The sequence below is a fragment of the Trichosurus vulpecula genome, chromosome 6, assembly GCF_011100635.1.
Source record: "Trichosurus vulpecula isolate mTriVul1 chromosome 6, mTriVul1.pri, whole genome shotgun sequence".
Classification (NCBI taxonomy): Eukaryota; Metazoa; Chordata; class Mammalia; order Diprotodontia; family Phalangeridae; genus Trichosurus; species Trichosurus vulpecula.
In genome coordinates, this window is record NC_050578.1 from 224,360,412 (window position 1) to 224,382,645 (window position 22,234).

The following is a 22,234-nucleotide window of genomic DNA, read 5'->3' on the forward strand; positions in this document are numbered from 1 at the left end:
ACAGAGCATCACTACACAGAAGTGTCTCAAACCGGAACAAAAGAAAATAAACTTATTTCCTCCAGCACAACTGAAGCCACATCATCTGGATTTTAAAATTGGTTTACTGTGTGATAATGGAAGTGCAGAAACTCTAACTCTTTAAACACATTTTTTCTACTTTTCAACCTGAAATCCTGAGAAGTATGTGCTGTCCCCATTTTCTCCAAGAGACAGTGTGGCTGAACAGAGCAGGCTCACAAAGAGAAGCCACTAGCCTAAAGCTTTTGTCATTTGTTGGAGCTGAAAGGGACCTTATTCATCACCTAAACCAAGCTCATCATTTTCCAGAGAAAGGTACCAGAGCTAGTTAACGACAGAGCCAGGATCCAAACACAAGTCTCCTGACTCCCTGCCCAGTGATCTTTCTGTGGCACCTCAATGCCTCAAAGTCCCACATACAAACTGCTGGAGATTATTGTCCCAATTCAAAGTTTAATCATGTCAGAACTGTCCCAAGTGGCCTATAATATGACTCCCCTGGGAGCCATAAATCTCACAAGCTCAAAAAGTCATTCTGTTTCCCAATGGATGACGAGGTTACGCGGAATCTGCCCTTGAGATAGGGGAAATCTATCGTGGTCCCTGGTTTCACATGAGACTTCCATTACGTGAAGCAACTCTGACATACTTATCTATAATGGATTTTAAAACCAATGCAGCAGGGCAGGACCAGCTTTTGTCCTTTGGAAACAAATATATGCACTACAGGCGCTAAAGATTTGAATCTGAGAGGAACTTTAGGGTTCATCTAATCTAACCCTCTCATTTTAAAAATGAGGCAGCTGAGGCCTAGAGAGGAGGAGGGACACAACCAGAGCACATAGAGACAGAAGGGAACTTAGGCCAAGTCCACCGCCTCTCATCTCACAGAGAGACCAAAGACAAAAGCCTGGCTCAAGGTTCCATAAGGAACAGGGACCAGAGCCAGGATTCTAGATGAAAGGCTTTCTAACCATTGCTTCTGGATTGGTTTTTTTGTCTGTTTGCCTTTGGCAGAACTCCCACAGATTTTACCTTCCCTGGGTCTCTCATTTTTCTAATATAAGCCTAAGTCCAGTGTACCATTCCTTCTTATCTAGCTTGCCTAGAGGAATGGCCTAAAATAGGATAAAAACTGAAAAGCCAAGGAAGGGTTAACAAGAAGTTGCTACAAGATGCAAACGATTTATCTATTTTTTTATCTCTTCACTCTGGAATTACTTCTAAACTAGCTTTCTTTCTCTATCCTAGAACAATAAAGCTACCCATCTTAATCTTCAGGGGGAAAATCACCTAAATTCTATTTACTGTTTAAAAACTTTATAAAATTTAATCCTTATTTTTCCTTAAAGTAAATTCAACAGAGTGGTACCCCAAAACTTACTAAGATGTTTCAGAAGGGAGGGAGTTCCTAGAATTACCCTCAAAGTCTCAGGAGTTCTCTCTTGCAATCTTAAAATGACTAATTGCCAAACTCCTTAATGATTAATCTTCAAATCTCCCAAGTCTGCTAAGATATTTTTAACTTTGATTAACTAACTTTACTTCTATAACTCCAACTTGACCAATGTTGGAATGACAGGTTATTTTTTCTTTTCTTATAACCCAACCTCCCAAGGAAAGCCTAAATTGGGAGCTAGTTCTGATTAGTAGGACAACAGTTTCAGCTATGAAAGTTCATTAATCTTTCCTAGTGTTCTGACCTCCCTGGCTATAGCCCTTAGAAGATTTTCTGGCTGGCTACATTTTAAATCTTTCAATGTAACAGAATCTAGTTCACAACACAAACATGACACAGATATTTTACATTTTACAAAGACACAAACATAGGCAAAATGACAAGACACTTCCAAACAGAAGGCTAATTCACAACAAAGCATGCAAATCTAATTTTACCTGGTTGACTCAAGGCACATAGGGTTGTTGAGAGGTGCAGAAAAAAAAAGCCAGAGGTATGCATAACAACCAGAGGCATGGAGAAGGACCAGTTAGTCAGAAGGGTACAGGAAAAAAAAACCAGAGGCACACAACAGCGAATTTACACAGGTGAGCAGAGAGGAACTGAGGTGTACATAGGACATCCTTACCAGAACCAGGTCAAAGGAGGGGTCCTGGAATTTTCCTCACAAAGAAAGGTGAGCACAATCAAAGGGTGAGCCCAGGAGACTGGAGTAGGGACAAAGGGCAGAGGACTCACCAGACAAAGGGGGTTGGACTCCAGAGAAATAAACTAGTAGTACCTAGTCCGTTGCCGCTGGTACTAGAGATATTTGTTAAACACCTGGAGGGAAGTAGCCATTACAAAGAGCCAGTCTGGCTGCATCAAAAATAGGACATGCAAGATGAACCTGGTTTCCTTTCTTGAAAACAGAATTAAGCTTGTAGATGAGGAAAATGTTAGAGATATAATTTACCCAGATTTTGGCCAAGATTTTGATAGTGTAACAAGAAACTGGTCAGTGGGCTCCACCTCCTCTGCCTGCTGACCATGGAGCCAGAGTAAAAGCTTGGGGTTTTTGCTCAGGCATCATGGGTCCCACCCCAATCCAGGACAGTTCAAGTGCTTATTGTATGGTGACAAAAAGTCTTCTAATCAGCAGCTGAGCCAGAACTGTGTATGAATAACAAAGGCACTGAGAAACAAAACTTCCCTTTCTCCATGGAGGCCAGTCTCCAATGCAGAGGAAGAAAGGCTATTAGCCTGTGGGAGAGGGATCCCCTTCCCCAGCTGGTCACCAAGTAGCCTCAAATACATGGCACCTTTGTTTCTTCTGTCTCTGTTGTGTTTATTTTTCCCTGATCCTAAGAGAGAAGGACCTTGTGATCCACCAGAAGTCAGCATTGGAGGCCACAGAAGATCTGCTGCAGCTGCAGCCAAGCCCTGAGCATCACCTGACTGAGCCCAATAGTGGATTGACCCCAGCAGCTGAGACACCACGTCAGGCAAGCCAGGAAGTAACTCCTCCCCTGGCCATACCCAGAAGTGAACTTGATGGGAGGAAAACTTTGTAGCTACAACTTTAAATCTGAGTCAACTACCCCCAGGGACCAAGGTGTAGAGGGGAGAGTATGCCCTGGGACAGAGGGATGCTCTAATTTCTCAGTAAAAATCTTAACAGATATAAACTGGTCATTTGTGATATCAAGGAGATGTCAACTGATCAAAATTATATTGGGGAAATTAATCAGCAGTTAGATGACACTGGGGAGACATTTAACTGTGTGAATGAAATGGGAGGGGGCACACTGGATGAGGGCTTGGTAGTGAGTTATTAGAGAACATTTCTACAGTCCCTTGGTTACCCCTAAGGCTCTCAGGAGCATTAGTTGAGCTCTGAGGACCTGACCTTCCATTGCAAGTGTGGGTTGAAAGTCAGTTCAGGACAGTCTCTGTTTCTATCTGGTCTGTCTGTCTCCTTCTCTCTATACATAAATCTATGCATACAGTGTCCCAAAAGTTTTAGTAGTTTTAAGCTTCAATTAACTTGAGATGTATATATACTACAAACTTACCAAAAAATCATCTGAAATTGTAATTATTAACATTTCTTTTACACTTAGTTTTGTGAATTTTGAATAATAACCCTGACATTATGCATCACATTTTCAAAAGGTTCTAGATGTCACTTTCTTAGACCAGTGGACTATCAGAGGAGGCCAAGGCCCTCTTGCTTGGCCACCTCCAACACTGGATCTATCTCCATTAGACTTTTTCTTGTGGAGTCATAGCATTCTTTAAATGATCTTGAGGCTAGGATCACAAATGCAATCCTTTTAGTCATCATGATGAAAGTTTTTATAAAAGTCTGAAAATCGACTAGCAATACATAATGCAAGAGTTTATGTTGAATTTTAATAAGAAACATCAATATTTTTAAACATTTAAATAATTAACCTTTCAAATGTTTTTATGAGTCTGTAGCATTTATACTTCTGAAGTTATTAAAGCTTAAAACTGCACTAAGACTTTTGGGATACTATACATATACACATATGTTTATGCTACTAAAGTATCTCATATTCCTTTTGTACAGAAATTAGAGAAATATGTATTATACACTTAATGCAGCCACATGGACTCAGATCCGGTTGGATGGCTAGAGTAATAATTTTTAAGAGTTCAATGTCACCATGCCAGATGGTGTCTAGTGGAATGCCCCAAGGATCTGTAATTTGCCTTGCACAGTATAACATTCTTATCCATGACTTTGATAAAGGCTTGGATGGCACACTTATCAAATTTGCAAATGGCATCAAGTTTGGATAGCTAACACAGTACATGCCAGAGCCAAGATTCAAAAGGATCTCTATTACACTAAAACTAATTAATGGAATTCAATAGTTTTAAATGTAAAAGTCTTACACTTAGGTACAAAAAAAAATCAGCTTCCCAAATATAAAATGGAGAAGGTATGGCTAAGTAGCAATTGTTCTGAAAAATACCTGGGGAGTGTTAACAGCCTGTAAGCTCAATGAGTCTGCAGCATGATGGAGCATCATATATGTCATTGTAGCACCTATTAGAAAAGGCACAGCTTCTAGGAAGGAGGAAGTGCTAGTCCTCCCACTGCACTCTGCCCTCCTCAGCCCTTCTTGGAGGACTGCATTCAGCTGTGTGCACCATGGTTTAAGAAGGATATTCCTAATTTGGAGAATGTCCACAGGAAGGCCACCAGGATGGTGAGGTCCTTGAGTCCCATGTCATACGAAGACTGGTTGAAGGAAATGGGCATATGAGGAGCCTAGAGGACAGGGACCCAAGAGGGACATGACAGACATCTGTGATCACTGTGGAGGGCTCTCATACAGAGGAGGGATGAGACTAGTTCTAGATGGCCCCAGAAGGCAGAACCAAGAACAATGAGTAGAAGTTGCAAAGAGGCAAACTGAGGCTTAATGTTAGGACCACAGCAGAATGTGCTGCTTCCAGAGGCAGTGGGCTCCCCCTCCCTATAGACCTTCAGGCAGAGGCAAGATGGTCACCCATCAGGAAGATCAGAGGCAGAAGTTCCACTGTGTATAAGCTGGACTAGATGGCCACCAAGGTGTCTTCTAACAAATTCTGTCATTTTCTCATTCATCACTAGCTTTCTGACCCTGAGTAAGTCACTGAACTTCTATGACCCTCAGTTTGCTCATCTGTAAAATGGGGGTGGTTCTATCTCTGATATTCACCTCACAGGGCTGTCATTAAGAAAGTGCTTTGTAAATCCTCAATTCTATATCCAGTCCCCAAAGTCTTAGCGAAGCTTTGAGCTATGACAGCTTCTCAGTCTAACACAGGCATCTGACGGGGATCAATGGGGTAACACATGTAAAGTGCTTGTTAAGGCAATCAGTAAATGAGAAGATCTTTCCCCGCCCATTTGAATAGGCTTACAGTGGGGCTCCAGATGGGGCCCATGAAGGCAGGTCTGATTATATCTTCGCTCCCAAGTAGGCCCAAAACCCCTAGCTATTAAGTGCTAAACTGATGTGGGTGTGAAGCCCTCAAGGTCCTAGGGGGAGGTGCTAACTCCAGGGCCAATAGTAAGAGCTTAAGTTTTGGTCTCTCAGATGACGTTTGATGATGGCTAAAGAGTGCATAAAAAGAGAAGACAGAGCTATTTGCTTAGGGCTCTCACTCTTGGTGGTCCGCTGATGTGGAAACTCTGGGCAGCTGTAGAGCCCTCCAGCTTGTAAACCTGGATGTTGGGACTTTGTTAAACTCTGGTAACTATGCATTGAGATTTGAATCAGGCAAGGTCTGTCTGTTGAGGTTTGTAATTTGTTTGTATTTGCTTTGAAGCTCAGGGTGCTGGCTTTTTCCCCTGAACTAAGTGAATGATATTTGTATGTTGGATTGAAATAAGATTGTTAACCCCTTGACGTTGCTTTCCTTAGTAAAGCAGATCAAAAGAACCTGAGCTTGCAGTGTTCTGTGAGCTGGTTATTGTTGGTTTTACACCCCTACACCAGCTGTTAGCCGAATTGTTGAAACAGTGCTACATATAAATATCTATAAATATAAATATTATGTTTACCCACAGAATAGCCAGGGATAGATTTTCTGATTTTCTAAGTTTCCATATACAGTCTTGATTTTTCCCCCTGACTAATAAACAAAAATTTCACTCATTTTCCCAGGTAAATTCTTAGCTTTACAAGATGTCTTCTTCATGTTGGAATTATGACAGATTATTCTATCTGTCTAGCATAAACTATGTTGTACCCTCACCCACACAGTGACAAGCAAGCCAGAAATCCTGAGTGTAGAGAGAGTGTGGAAGGATATCAGACTTGTGTTCATAGAAGACTGACTTCAATTCCTAGAACATTAGAAATTTCTCACAATGCAAAAGAGAAAGCTATAATTATAGAAATATCACACACACACACACACACACACACATATATATTTACTATCTTAGTACGATGCCCATACTTTCAAATTTTAACCTGTCATAAAAACAAATGAGGAAGCACATACTCTCCTCAAAATCATTCTTTAGGGAGACACTTTAGTGCATTCAGAAATGTTAAAGAAAAAAATACTTTTAAAATAATAAAGTTAAGCATTTTCAGAACTACTACAACTGTCTGAAGCAGCCAACCATTTCAGAATGAAGACTTTCCCTTTATGACTCAATTATATTGCCATTTTATTATGTACTGGTTTATACTTACAAGGAATGTCCCGGTAGCCATCTTCTAATGCATGGAAGTAGCTCACAAATTCCGGAATGGGGATTTTGAACATGTCCATCAAACCAGTGTCTTGAAACAAGGTATACATAGTCTAAGAATAGATTCAAACAATTTTCATTTTAAGGATCAGAATTCCTAACCTTTATACCTAGTTATGGCTCATTTAAAGACATGTCACTTTTTAGTTTTCACTTAGAAACATTACCCTGTTTATTAGATCATTAAACCAAGTCAGTACTTCACTAAAACTTCCCCTTCCCCAATTTGTCATCTTGGAAGACTACAAAAATTACTTTAAAAAATTATATGGCACCATCTACAAAGAAACTGGGAATGGGTAAATCCTAGGTCACTCTTTGAGTTGGATGGGAACCTGTCAATCAACTAGTCCAATTTCTTTATTTTACAAATGAGGAAACTGAGAGGATACAGAACTTATCTGAGGTTATACAACTAGTGGCACAATCACTTGATAAAGCCTTGAATGATTATATAAACTGCAATACTGAATATATCACATAATCTGGAGAAGAGAGGTAGGCAGGTTTGGGAGGGATGTGAACATGTGATTTAATCAATACAGAGAACCATTCAAAAGAATTTGGCTTGACCATCCAAACAGAAAAGACCAAGCAGATGAAGAAAGTCTACTGCTCAGATCATGCCATGCATTTATATGGATGACAGAGAGAGCATATCTGTCAACGTGTTTATCAGTGCACAGACCATGAAGAGGGACAAGTTGGGCCCAAAGATGAACAAGAGAAGGGTGAAGTGGATTGCTTTGGGGAAATTGAAAAACTCTTTCAAGGAGCCCAAGCTTCTTCTAAAAACACTAAGTGAGGCTGTCTGGAAGCAAGAAATGGAATATGGCAGCCTTGAAAAAACTGAGACTATTACCTAAGGGCAATGAGAAATGTATAGAACTTTGAGGAAGAAGAAGATAAACTATTTTATCAAGGAAATGTATAACTGGAAAAGAAGATGGGGGTAGCTACCTGGGCAGTAAGGGTTATCTTCAGGAGAAAGTGAAAAAAGTGATTGTTCCCCTGACTAAAAAACAAAAGATTCACTCATTTTCCCAGGTAAATTCTTAGCTTTACAAGATGTCTTCTTCATGTTGGAATTATGACAGATTGTTCTATCTGTCTAGCATAAAACTATGTTGTACCCTCACCCCCACAGTGCACAAGCAAGCCAGAAATACTGGGTGTAGACAGACTGTGGAAGGATATCAGACTTGTGTTCATAGAAGACTGACTTCAATTCCTAGAACATTAAAAATTTCTCACAATGCAAAAGAAAAAGCTATAATTATAGAAATATCACACACACACATACATACATACATACATATATATATATATATGTATATACACACATATATTTACTGTCTTAGTATGATGCCCACGTTGGGTGGAACCACTTTGTTAAACTTCCAGGAGGACACAGAGAAGAGTTCTACAGGAAGGGCACACATAGATAGGTTAGAATCTGCTTCACTGAAGAGCACATCAATACTGATGATATCACAGATCCATAGGAGTTTCCAGTGAAGAAACTCATGCTAGCAATATAGATCAGACCTTATCAGAGAGAGTTTTCTAGGGCACTGTCACTGAGAGGTTACCTAACTTGTCTACAGCCACCCTGCTCACTATGTCAGAGAAGGCAGTTGAATTCACCTGGCCCTGAGGCTAAGCATTTAACCAATATGCCATGTTATCTCTTTCTAGAGAGACAGGTAAAAAAATTGTGAAAATTAGAAAATTCCCTGTTTCTCAACACAATCTATCTAAGCTCTATATCTTTCTATATTTAATAAGGTAAAAATAATTAGCCTTTGGCCAGCTTTTCAAAAAGCTTTTCATCTCTGGAATGAAACCAAGGGGAAAAGTTCTGCCTGAAATACAATATTTGTAAATGTTAATGATTCCATCAAAATGTTAAAAAGAATGAGGGGAGGAGGAGAAAAATTAACTAAGAATCTCATTCACTGGATTCCTAAAAAAAAAAAGAATAGCATACTTAGTCTTACCTGCAATTGCTTTGGATTATACTTTTAGACAAATTCATATGAAGTTTATAAAATGTTTCTATAGGTGGAAAAAGGTACAAACAACAGAACACATTAATAATCTGGACTTGAACTAAAGAAGGAACCCATATGATGGAAAGATTACTAGACAAAGAACCAAGAGACTCTGATAGGCTTTGCCACTAAACAGATGCCTGAACTCTGGCAGAGTTCACCCTCCTCCTCTGTATAATGAGCAGGTTGGACAGATGACCATTAAAGTGTCCTTCTAGGTCTAACAATCTATGATTATTATGTTTAACTACTCAAGAAGAACAGTATCAAAGTGGACGGGGATGCCTTCGAAGAGAATGAATTTCCCATCTCTGGAGGCCGAAAGATTCCATATTGGGGACATTTAAAGAGGGTTCCTGCTTCAGGTATGGGTTTTAATTAGATCTTCTTGGTAGTCCTTCCCAGCTCTAAGGGGCTGTATATTCTGTGTATATTGTATATACTATATATACTGTATTCCTTAAAATCTAGGAGAATGAAACTTAGGTTTGATATCCTTATTATCTTTTTGTTTTTATAAATAAAATTATAAAGAGACAAACTGTTTTTAAAAAGAAACAATCCCCTCATGAGGAAGATGAACATCCATTACTAAAAACAAATAAAAATTATTCAGCATTTTCACTTCTTTTGTATTTCATATTTATTTTATGTATTTATATTGTATTTTCAACGAATGTGGAAATTTTTTGACTTTATCTTGGTGGTGTCAGCAAGTTATATTATGACATATGAAAAATAAAGACTAGATAAAATGGCTGAGTTATCTACTGTAGCAATGTGACAGAAGATGTCCTTTTAGATTTTTTTCTACTTCCTGAGAATAGAGATAGACATGAAGGACAAAAAACATCCTCTCACAGACAACCTGCTTCTGTTAACATGAAATAACATCTAAAGTTTCCTATTCAATACCAATGAATAGAGATATCTAAACGATACCAGGTAATGATAACAGCTAACACTTAAGTAGCACCTACTGCGTGCTAGGCATCGCACTAAGTGCTTTACAAACATATCATCTCATTGGATCCTCACAACAACTTTGGGAGGTAAGTGCCATCACTATCTCCATTTTACAGATGAGGAAAATAGGTAAAACTGGTTAAGTAACTTGCCCAGGGTCAAGGTATGGGGCCTGAGTAAGCATAAGTGTCTGAAGTCAGATTTGAACTCATCTTCCTGTCTATATATTTACAAGGCCTGGTATATTTTATACATCAGAAGCACTAGTAAATGACTACTAATGGCTGAAATGAATTGAAACAGTATTAATACCAGACTCCATTTAGACAAAACTTAAATCTTCCAAATTGCATATGTATGTATGGAAATCACTGATTTAAACAAATCCAGAGGCTTATCTCATTCCTAACAACTTTAAATTCTCAGGCATTAGCACAGCTCATCAATGAGCATTGAGCCAATTATGTCAGACATACTTTGCATTTGCATCCTATTATTTACACATGAGATTATTGTTGCCTTTTCTGAATTAGAGGTGTACTCTACAATCTTAGAAAAATATTTTTACAAGTTAGCAAAAATGTTTTAATACTTAAAAGACTTCTAGCCTGTCTTCTGATGGAGCATCACATTGCTATGTCTTTTGACTTGTGCGATCCACCATTTTTCTTAATGACCTTTGGCTGGTGCACACAGATCTTGGCATTCCACCCTCCTGTAGAGAGTGAAGCTTTATCAGATCCTAACTTTCTCTCTTCTGTTGTTCAGTACAACACTTTAAGTACAGCAGGAACGTAACAATGACAACGAAAGAATGACACAGAAGAATCCACACAAGGCATGCTTATAAAATTTTCAGATGACAAAAAGGTAGAAGGGATGTCTAATATAGGATAGAGAGTAGAAAAAACATTCAGAATGTCTGCAACAGGCTAAAATTCTGGGCTGAAGCTTATTAAGATAAAATTCAACAACAATAAAGTCACTGAATCACAACATTTTAGAGTTGGAAGGAACTTCAGTGGCCACCAATTCCAACTACCACCCAAAAAGGGATCTTCACTACGACATATTACACAAGTGGCCACTCAGCCTCTGACTAAAGAACTTCTGAGAGGAGGAAGCCCACTGCTTCCAAACACCTGCCATTCTACTTACAGAGAGCTCTGTTTGTCAGGAAAGTTTTCCCGGACATGAAGTCAAAATTTGCCACCGTGATCAATACATTACAATCAAATACTCCAGTTGCTGCTCAGCCTTCCCAGATCCCATGAAGTTGAATCCCCCCTGCAGTGTTATGTTTTCAAGAAACCAACTACAGATGTTAATCAGGAAATACCCTCCACTCTAATTCCACTCAAAAGCAAGGGAAAGGGCAGAGAGAAGATGAGGCCATGTGCTCACTCCCAGAACAGAGTTGGAAAAAAAAAGTTTTTAATGTTCTCAAGCACTAAAAGGAGGCTGTTATAGCAAAATAGCTCAAAAGACTCAATGCTCTCTCTCTCTTCCTCTCCCCCCCTCTTTCTCCCCCCCACCCCCTCCCCACAGCCAGGGGCTTGACCATTTACAGGAGGCAGCCAGACATAGTAAAAAGAGTTTAAAACTGAACGAAGGATCTGTCATGTTCTAGCTGTGTGACCTTGGGCAACTTCCATCCTCTTGCTAGCCCTCTATTTCCCCAGCTGAGGTCAAACCCAACATTTAGGGTTTAAAAAAAGAGTCGATGGCACAAATATAGATTAGAGGAGGATTTGGTTTAACAGTAGCTGATAGGGCAAAGATCTGGGGACTTTAGCTGATCACAAGCCTGGTATAAGACAACAGTTTAATATAACTACTAAAAAAAAGCTACCACAAACTTGGGCTGCACTGATATGTTCAGACAATAGAAAGCCATAGCCCTGCCATATTCTGTTGAACAGATTACATCTGGAGAACTATGTCTAATTTTGAGTAGTGTATTTTAGGTAGAACATTGATAAACGAGACTGGGCCAGTCAGGGGGGACCAGGAAGCTATGGGAACAACAGTTTAAAAATTAGGGCTATTTGGCCTGAGGGAAAGTTCATAGGCTGATACAACAGTTTAAAGGGCTGTTATGTATTTAATTCTTTTGAAAAAAAATGTTTTATTGACACATCTTATTCTTTATAACAGTCACCTCATCTCCTCATCTTCCAACACATATCTTCTTCCAATAACGTGACTTTATCTGACAACATACAAACTATAATTCCTCATCCACATGAGGGCTATTATTTAGAGAAAGGAGATGGGCATGCTGCTCTGTGTTACTCCAGAGGATGGAACTTGAACCAAAGGGTAGAAGTTATATGGAAGGCTTATTTCAGCTCAAAATAATACATAACTTCAAAATCACTCAGTTGCTCAAAGATGGAAGTCCCCTCCCTTGCTGGGTCACTGAAGCTATTCAGATGGAAGCTCTTGATCAACAACCTGATCAAAGGGATTCGGAGACTGGACAGGAGTCTGGCCCTAGTGACCTCCACAGCCCCTTCCAGCTCTAAGCCTCAGAGCTCTGTACGTGCAGGATTTCTTCAGAGAATAACAAACCTGGCTCAGGATCCTTCCTGATCGGCCTCCCATCGTCTCCACGACTTCAAAAATAGGGAAATTCCAGTTGTTCATCTTCGCTATTAGTGCATCATGGTCTTCTCTTAATATCAGTTCCAGTAAGCACTCTTCATCTATCTGTGTGCAAACACACATTTATAAACCTAAAAAGACTTTAGTTTTCTATGGTAAGTGATAAACCCACCTTGACATTACGATGCCAAATAGAGGCTACAAATCCTCAATATCATATTCTCAAATGCTATCTTCACACACACCCCTTATTCTCTCTTCCTATCATTTCTTATTTTGGCAGAATAATACTTTCATATCACTTTAAATAAATTATATTTGAAGACTTCTAAACATTAGGAAATTCAGGTGATACTAGAGAGACGATCTCCCAACTCTAGGAGCCTATAATTGAAAATAGAGCATTATTTCTATAAATAAAAAAAAACTCATGCTAAAAATCCATTAAATGAATTCTGAAATTATTTTTATGTAAGTCTTACCATCTATGTCTTGAGATATAAGATGTAAACTAATATATTTATATCTGGTTTTAGGGTTTTTCCCCTTTGGTCCTGTTGTATTTTGAGCTCTTCAGAGGAGAAGTTCAAACCAAAAATGGCTATGGTAAAAACATCACATTACTTGTGTCTGCACACAAATTTTCCAAACTTCCGTAAAGCGCTACTCTTTCAAAGAGAGTTACCTCAGCATTTCCCTGATGACACTCTGAGTTTTTATCCTGCCATGCCCCTGATGGCACCTCTTCTTTCTCCTCCTCCTTTTCTTTCTCTTCATCTTCCTCCTCTGCGGCCTGCTGGGAGCTGTACCTAACTAGGGCATTAGGTAAGTCCTCTCCAGGTTCATCAGACGGCTCACACTGGGCCTCTTCTGAGTCCTCTTCAGCTGCTTTTCCTTCCTCCTCCTCCTCTTCCTCCTTCAGTTCTCTGTCAAGTCTCTTGTCTGGTTCCTGCTCTGGCTCCTCCCCACACTCTCTGATTGATTCTTGTGTAATATCGGGGTTTCCCTCTTCAATTTCCAAAGAAACAGATAGAATTAGAAGTAATACATATTTACTTTAACCTTTACAGACAATTTGGTAAGAAAAAAATGCTTTTTCTTGTTATGTTTTGATTTAGTTATAACTGTTAATTAGACTATTTTAAGCCACAGGTTGTTACCGGAGCTCACACAAAATTGCTGACTGGCAGCGCTAGTTATTCAATGGCATGAAGCTGGGTCCTTTCCAAGACAGCCCCAGGTCTCAGAGGAATCTTTCCCACAAATAGTTTAATTTGTATATCTGAGAATGAAAAAAATGCCTAGTTTGAAAAGAATGAAAAATATTTAGTCAGTTCCTGGAAATGGTGACATTAATTTTCTAAGCACAGTTCCAAGCACAATGTTATTTAAATTTCATTTATAAAAAAAAAAATTCAAATCCACTCAACAGCAGCCAATCCACTAAATTAAGATGTACTTTCTTCCACCAAATACTTTCTTTCACCAAATTGGCTGACTTGAAATTTCTGTTCTACCCTCTGTGGGAAAGAAAATCTGGACTCTAATCCACTGAGGGGTCTCAATAACTGATAATGACAACTCCATTAAGTCAATCACCATCTTCATGTTGGAAAACATAATTTTTAACATGTAAAAATAAAGTAATCAGATATAAGATATGAGTGGAATCAGTCAATTTTCATTTATCTAGTACAATTATTTAGATTTGGAAGGCCATCTCTGATTTTCTTGTCATAGAACAGCTTTCCTCATTGAGCCCAGCTTAGGATAAGTCTAAAATCTGTGTGCAGTTCCTTAGCACATACCAACTGAGGGCAAGGGAAAGCAGCCTACATTACCACTGGGTAAGAGGCGAACAATTCTGGAAATACAGTTCTGGCTAGGACAACCAAGTCTGTCCTAGCTCCTTTAACAAGTACTCTATTAAAATTGTTTAAGAAAACCCCCATCACCATTATTATAGAAGTACAAATGCTCATTTTTCTAATCATATTACACTGTGACAACCATTATAAATAAAATTTCTGTTTTGAAATACAAACTATTTCACAACTATAAAATAATTAGAATTCTTTTAAAAGTTTCTCTACAACAAAAAATAAAAATATTAAAAAAACTCACACCTATGTACACTCAAAACACACATAAAGACCCCAAATTTAATGTAAGTATGACTAATTCAAATATTTATTATTGCTATTAATAGTAGTGATGTTACCTTGTATTTGCACAGGTTTTTTTTTACAATCTATAATTCACATTCTCTATGATATTTCCATTCTAAAAATCCTATGAAGCAAGTAAGATATAATTCTGTATTGCAGAAGGGTCAACTAAAACACAAAGAAGTTAAGTGACTTTCCTGAAGTGACGGAACTTGGCTTGGAACCCAGTTCTCCAGACTCCTCAAGAACTTACAGCACGTCTTCTCTTTATCTCGCTGCTGAATCTGACTCTGGAGGGATTCTGAGAATCAGCAGTGGAAGGGCTTTATTTATTACAGAATGATGATCCATGGGTCTGCTTCGATCATGGCTTCTCCCTCACAGTAGGTGACTTACTAGGCCTGAATGTAGTTTCCTCTAACACATCCAAGGTCCTCACTGGATTACCTTGACAATGCTACAGAGCACTTTCCATGTGCCAATGGATCAGCAGCAACAAAAAAGAATTTTAAAATTCTAGCATGATATTTATGTACTTGCAAGACATACTAACAAATCAATTCTTCATTTAATTTTAGACCAACTGAAAAACAAATACAATTAATCACTATTAAGCGTACATATCTTTTGAAATCTCACCTGGTTTTCCACCCTGGTCATCTGTATCATATTCAGATTCATGTATTGAAACATGCTTCAGTACCTCACGTCCACAACTTAAGAAATAAATTAGATAAAGGTATATCATAAGGCTATTTCTCTTATGTTTTTATCTAAATAGTTTTACTTCCCCCCCTAAACCCAATGAAAAATTCACCTACGGCCACAACCTCCTTAAACCCGGGAGGTTTTCTTGTAGAAACCATTATAACAATGCTTCCCATTCCTGGGTAACTAGAAGTGTTTTTGATCTGGTATTTCATTTGATCCCAGTAACTCTGGCGAAAAGGGGAAAAGGAGAACAAGAATTTATATAGTGTCTACGAAGGAGCAGGTACTGTCTTAGGTGCTCTTACAAACATCATCTCATCTGATCCTCACAACAACTCTGGGGAGTGGGTGCCATATTATCCTCATGTAACAGTTGAGGCAGACAGGGTAGCTGACTTAGCCAGGGTCACCCAGTGAGGCAGCGTCTAAGGCTGGATCTGAACTCAGGTCTCCCTGACTCCAGACCCAGCGCTCCATCCACCGCACCACCCAGCTGCCTCAAACTTCCTCCTGGGGAGGAGGCAATGTAAATATTTTATATGCAGAAGGAAACTGAGAATCAGAGAGATTCAGGTACCTGCCTCAATGCAGAGTTAGTTCCCAACTCCGTCTCAGAGTTCTATGGGCACTGCGTCACTAGGACCAGTGGGGCACGAGCCATGAGCAAGTGATTCAGCACACCTGAAGAAACCTCTGTGCTTCTAAACAAGATCACTTATCATCAGACCACAGCTGGAGTGACCACATCTAATCACAGGCTTCAGGCGGAGAGAAGGCCGCACTGGACAAGGTGCCAGTGTTGGGACCAAAGGGCCCCAATCCCGTGGCCAGTGGTCTGCTCCACGGGCCACCTCCACAGACACCTTTTCTCACATGGCCCTGCTGACAACTTGCTTCTGCAGATTTAGAAGGGAAACAAAATCCTCAGCCTTTTGCACATCACACGGCCAAATGAACTGCAGAAAAGAGTCCCAAAGGGCAGCTTTGGGTCTGACAGAAGTCATGGTTTGCAGGACAGGCCAGCCAAACCAAAGGCCAAAAAGGAGGGAGAAGGAGAAGGAACAGACACACCAAAAGCAGATCCTACAGTTTTTAAAGGTGCATAAGGAGCTCAGTCTTTTTAAAGAAAGCCGTATGGTGGAAAGAAGCAGAAAACTGGGGCCGGAAGGCCACCACCAGCTGCACCACCATGGACATGACATTTAAATGTGTTGAGTCCTCTCTGCTTTAGTAACCAGATCCTTAAAAAGGAACGACACTCCTTAACTCTGTCCTCCTCACTGGGCTAATGTGTGAGGCATTTTGTAGCTGTCAATTACCACATACATCAATTGGCTTTATTATTCCTTTGTTTGTTACCTCACCCAGGGGAGTTACATGCCAGAAAAAAGACCCATGCAGAACAGGGCCCTGTTGGATCCTACGAGGCGTCTCTTGTACTCCTCCTTGAAGGAGGAAGAGGAAGAAAAAGCAGAAGTGGGAATAAAGGGTACTTGACCAGAAGCCTCCATTCAAGGCGTCCAGCTGAGGGAGAGGAATGGCAATTGTTTATTCCTTCCTTTCAGCAAGTGAAAAGGTTATGAGGAGCCAAACTGCAAAAGGCCAGAAATAGGCAACCACTGGAGCGAGCACTACCAGGGGAAGGGCCAGGCACCCCCTGGGTTATTCTTGTAAAAGAGATAACTCTGAATGTCCAGGATTTACTAGAAGGTCAGACCTACTCTGACCATGCAGAAACTGGATGTGCCTGTTAACAGAAAGGTCTTCCCAGGCAATGGGGACTTGACAGCACAAAGGAAACCCCAGGGCCTAGAGAGCATCGAGGTGCTCTGATCTAGACCACCAAAGAGGTAGCTAAGGAACCTGAGAGACCCCATTCTCCGTTCAAAACTTTCATGATATCCTGTAATGTCATTATTCACTGATCCTAATTTTTAAATGGAAACATTTCAAAATTGTTCTTTATTTCATCCCAAAGCTAGGTGCTTTCTTTGGAAAATGGATTAAGCTTATGTAGTATGAATGAGATGATAGAACAAAAACATTACATAAACAGAACTGTTATCCTACACACAGGATTACATCTATCTAGTCTATCATGGAATTATGATGAGGAAACAGAAAAATGTACACGTGTACAATGACCAAATGACATCTATATCTTGATAATAAAATAAGTAAAAGTTTATGAGGCTTACCTGTTACATATATGGCTACCAGAAGTTCTAAATTGCTGAGGCAAAGCTGAAGTACTAAGTGCATTCCCCAGAGATTTGTGTAAAGTAACACTTGGCTTAGTAAGAAAATCAGCAGTGTCAGGAAATCCTCTGGGTGACCGGTTAACTAGGGAACCAGTGGACACTGATTCATGGCTAGGTGAAGTCACAGGATTCGGGTTGGGTGCAGCACCTAAAAAAATTAATTGTGCAATTCTTTTCTTCAAAGAAGCTAACATATCTACAATACAGACTGCTCCTGGCAGGTCAGTGTTAGACACCAACATTCTACCTGGGGCTCCCTTGGACCTCCAGCAGAACATGTTACTCTTCCCTTTATTAATGGCAGCTGAGTGGGTGCCCAGAATAAGGAGAGAAGAGGAGGAAGCCTAAAACCTATGCTCCAGGGGGGCATACACTGATATGTTTCTCACTCTGTTGGGGGCATTTCATATTTTCTCTAGAGCTGGATCAATTATTCACATAGCAGGTACCAAAGATAAATTCTATTTTTAAGGTCCCATAAGCAGAGATTACAAGTCCTATGCTGATACTATTCCTAACATTATTTTTTTATCCTTCACTCCCCAACAATCTTCAACATAGCATGAAGCCTGTTTCTTTAATAATCCAAACCATTTTCCCATCAAGAAAAAGGACTATCAGAAGCAAAGACCACAGGGTGGCCTCAACACCTGCACTAGGACTTTTAGGACACCCTGTATATTCAGGCAGGACAATGAGCAATGCTATCACCAGAGAAGTCCCAATCCCATTAACTGCCCAAAAAGGAATATGAGACCTGACTACATTTATGGAATTTCAATTAGATACTTTCAACTTTTGTAGAAATAGGGTGGGGTCTGGAAGAGAAGAGCTGGTTGGGGCTGCTAGCATATGAGGCCCTCCAAAGATTCACCCTACTTCCCCCCAGCTCAGCCGTGCTATCTGTTCATCCTAATATGACAGGAGATACCAACTCTTCCAAGCTCACCAATAAAATTAAGCTGCCATGTTGACTTGGTGGATGACTATCAGCCTGAAAGATAGCCAGAGGGAGGGAATAGGAATGCAGAACAGCCTAGGCTAGTGCTTCACAAGTTTTAAAGTTTATATAATTAACTTGCTGTATGGAATAAGTGACAGAGGAAAGTTCCGAGAAGAGGGATAAGATGGGAAATCTGGAAAACCTTCTAGTTACTCTTAAATTGGGTCTTCAGAATATGGCTTCATTATTTTATCTTTAGTCTTCTGAATTCCCATAAGATCAAACAGGAAAACAAAATCCTAACAACACATCACAAAGTAAAATATGAAAGTCTGAACTAGTTCATCATTTACATTATGGCTTCCTTCATTATCCTGGGTAATGGAAAGGTATTTTTCTCTTAAGAATGCTTCTTTATATTTCAATTCAGAGAAAAATACTCTAAGGTATAGGGACCAACCATGGGAAAATAAGGTTTTTCACTCCTCCAAACTGCTAGACCTAGAACCTTCTCCCCATAATTACTGTTCCATGGAGTGGTGCAAGAAGAGGATGGTTACTACCTCTCTGGAGAATTCCCCTCACCCTTGTTCTCCTGAATGCGCGACACTGCATTACTGGAACTGTAATCATGCAACTTAGCAACTAATTCCCCATGACCAAATGAAAAGCAATACAAATTGCTGAGCCACATAGATTTTTATGCAATCTAAGTTGAATAAAACAAAAAAAGAGGGTGTGAAACAATTCCCCAAAATGTCATGTTTTCTAAGGATCCCTATATTTAAATCACAAAGACCAGTATCTTACCAGTTCTCAGAGGACTCCTATAGTCAGTCAAGGTTACTGAAGATGACCTTTGCTTTGGGAATGTAAATATGTTTGAATCTGGAGATTCTAGGCTAAAAGGAGAACACAAGTTAAGTACCTGCTCAGGCTGCGGTTGGACTCGATGACCTCTAATACCCCTTGACACTCTGATTCAGCTTCTCTAACAGTCCTCTGCCTCCTGTTCAGTCTGGGCTTCCCTATGATCTTTTGTGCCCAGAGATTCAGCTTTCCTAGGACCCAAAGACTTCCCAAGTGAACTGACAATTAGTTAATGAAGTTAGGATATGTAAACAGATATCGAAAGAAACTCCCTATCTGACCAAAGGATCCCCACTCACCTAGACACTAACAGATACCAAATAAAATACATTTGTTAACATATAAAATTAAAGTAAAAATTTATACAGTTGAAGGCAGAGGGCAAGGGGACAATCTTACCATATACTCCACTTCAGGACTTACATAAAATCCATCATCCCACTGATTAGTGACTGTCAAAAGGAGCTGTCACTATCTGTCCTTGCATACTCTGTAATATTTTTATAAATCAGTAACTAGAAAATAGACTCTCCAGATAGTGGGCCATGAAGGATCAAAATCATTGGACTGGAATGAGAAGATCTGGATTAGATCTCCAGCTCTGCCAAGACCAGCTGGGCATCCTGAGAAGCCAAACGTTACAGGAGGCTGTCAGGGGCTACGCTGATTCCTGAGTGACCTTAGGCAAACCACTTTACTCTCTGGGAGTCAGTTTTCCCATATGTAAAATGAGAGTTTTAGACTAAATGACTCCCAAGAATCCCTCTGTCTCTAAATCTATATTTATGGCCCTAGGACCTTGTCCAAATTATTTTCCATCTTTGAGCCCCAATTTTATTACCTGTACAAAAGGGGAGGAGGGGGACAAGATTATCTCTAATGTCCCCCTACTCAGAACATTTTGTGATTCCGTAACTGGTAAAGTATCACTGTTCTTCCTTGAGGATTCTGGGGTGTTTAATCACATATAGCACATAAGATGACTCCTTAAAAAAACTATGTCTTTTGTTTTTACGTCACATCCATTTCCACACATACTGCTTCCTCTCTCCCACACCACAACAAGCCTTCTCTTGTAACAAAGATTTTTAAAAACAAGCAGTTCAACAAAGCCGACTGCCACATTTACCTCATAAGCCAGTACATGTGATGTTCCAAACCACAGCGCCCCCTCCCCTTCTCTGAATCTCCTCCAGTCAGCAGAGAGCAGAGCACTCAATTCTGCTTTAGAATTCTGCTGTCCTTGGGAGAGTCATGACAAATATTGTGTTCTTGGTTCTGCTGTTTGACTGTGCATTAACTTAAACATCTTCTCCTGATGCTCTGAATTCTTCATATTCATCATTTCTTATGACAAACATTTACAGTATTCTCCGATCAATGACACCTGTTTTGTTTCCAGTTCTTGGTTACCATAGAAAAATACTGGTATATTTTCACATGTATGGAACTTTCCTTTCTCTCTTTGATGTTCTTAATATAGCCCAAGAGTGGGACCAGCAAAATTCTTAAGTAGCCTTCCTCCTATTAAGGTGATAGCTAGGTGGTACAGAGGATAGAGTACTGGACCTACAGTTGGAAAGACCTGTCTCAGACACTCACTAGCTGGGTGATCCTGGACAAGTTACTTAATTTCTAGATGCCTCGGTTTCCTCATCTGTAAAATAGGGATAACCATTTCACCTCCCAAAGTTGTTATGAGGATCAAACGAAATAATATTTGTAAGCTGCTTAGCACAGTGTCTAGTATATAGTCAGTGCTTAATAAATGCTTGTTCCCTTCCCTCCTCTTCATTTACCAAGAGCAAGTAGAGATGGGTTAAAAAAAGACCATTTCCAACCAGAAGAAAGCTGTTGATTGACTCTTTTCTGGGCCAAAAGAACCACCCAATCTGAGCTCTAGGACTCAGATCAAAGGTTTAGAGTTCACTTTGAGTATTACATGTAGGGACCTTCAAAGGAAGAACAGCTGAGTGATGGTGACAGGGGAGGGTCTGGAAGTGGCAGAGAACAAGCAGTCTCCTCCTTCCTTCTCCTCTTCCTTCCAGTTCAGTAAGTGTATATGTGGGGTGAAGGGGGAAAGGATGAAAGTATATCTCGCATTAGAGAAAATGGCTAGGGATGAAGTATGTTGTGGGGAGGGAAGTATTTGTGATTCAAAGAAGATGGAAAGAATATGAGAGGAAGAGGCTAATGTGAAATTAGCAATTGATCAGGAGGTCCACACAGGTCACAGTGGGCTAGGTACAGAAAGCAGGTAGGCCTGGGGGAGATAGGGATGAGATAGAAAGGAGTGGCAGTGGAGGACAGGAATTTTCACCTAGGCCACCTCTGATTCTGAATCACAGGGATTCAGAGAGGAGGAAGACATCGAAGAGGTAACTCCCTCTAAACAAAGGGAAGGGGCTTAGAGTAAGGGACTCACACTGGCTGCGCAGGGTTGGAGCTGTGTTTAAGTAAATCCCCCTCTCTCATCAGCAAGTGCATCTCTGCCTCAGACCCAGCTAGGGTGTTAATTTGATTTTCACCACCTGAATGAAAGGCTCAGCGTGCCAAAGGTAAGGAAGCAGAGCAGAGTGGAAAGGAAAATCAGACTGAGAATCAAAAGACCTGGCATCTATTCTTGAATCTCCCATTATGTCTCCTCTGCAAAGTCCCCTCTCAAGAATCTTCATTTTCTCCTATGAAAATGAGAGAGTTGGATTAAAATGATATCTAAGGTTGCTTCCAGCTATAAAATTATAGGATTCTCTTTATATTCACAAGGGGAAAGGTGCTTTGTTAATAAGATTATGATGACTTCTCTATGACAAATAATCCTGTACGACAAACCAAAGTCTGCATGAATCCTGTGCAATATTAACTATAAGAACATTTCTTATTGATGCTGAAAATGCATCAGTCAGAT

General features: G+C 39.9%; 1 protein-coding gene across 2 annotated transcripts in view; it reads right to left on the bottom strand.

Moving 5' to 3' along the window:
- PDE3B (phosphodiesterase 3B) overlaps window positions 1–22,234 on the bottom strand; it is a 159,691-nt gene that overhangs the window by 36,829 nt on the left and 100,628 nt on the right. For both annotated transcript variants that reach the window (XM_036762473.1, XM_036762474.1), the window contains exons 5-10: window positions 19,267–19,358; window positions 17,451–17,661; window positions 15,181–15,257; window positions 13,059–13,381; window positions 12,341–12,478; window positions 6,688–6,799 (exon numbers count right to left, since the gene is read on the bottom strand). In XM_036762473.1, coding sequence (XP_036618368.1) covers window positions 6,688–6,799; window positions 12,341–12,478; window positions 13,059–13,381; window positions 15,181–15,257; window positions 17,451–17,661; window positions 19,267–19,358 — 953 coding nt within the window. The remainder of the gene's footprint in view (window positions 1–6,687; window positions 6,800–12,340; window positions 12,479–13,058; window positions 13,382–15,180; window positions 15,258–17,450; window positions 17,662–19,266; window positions 19,359–22,234) is intronic.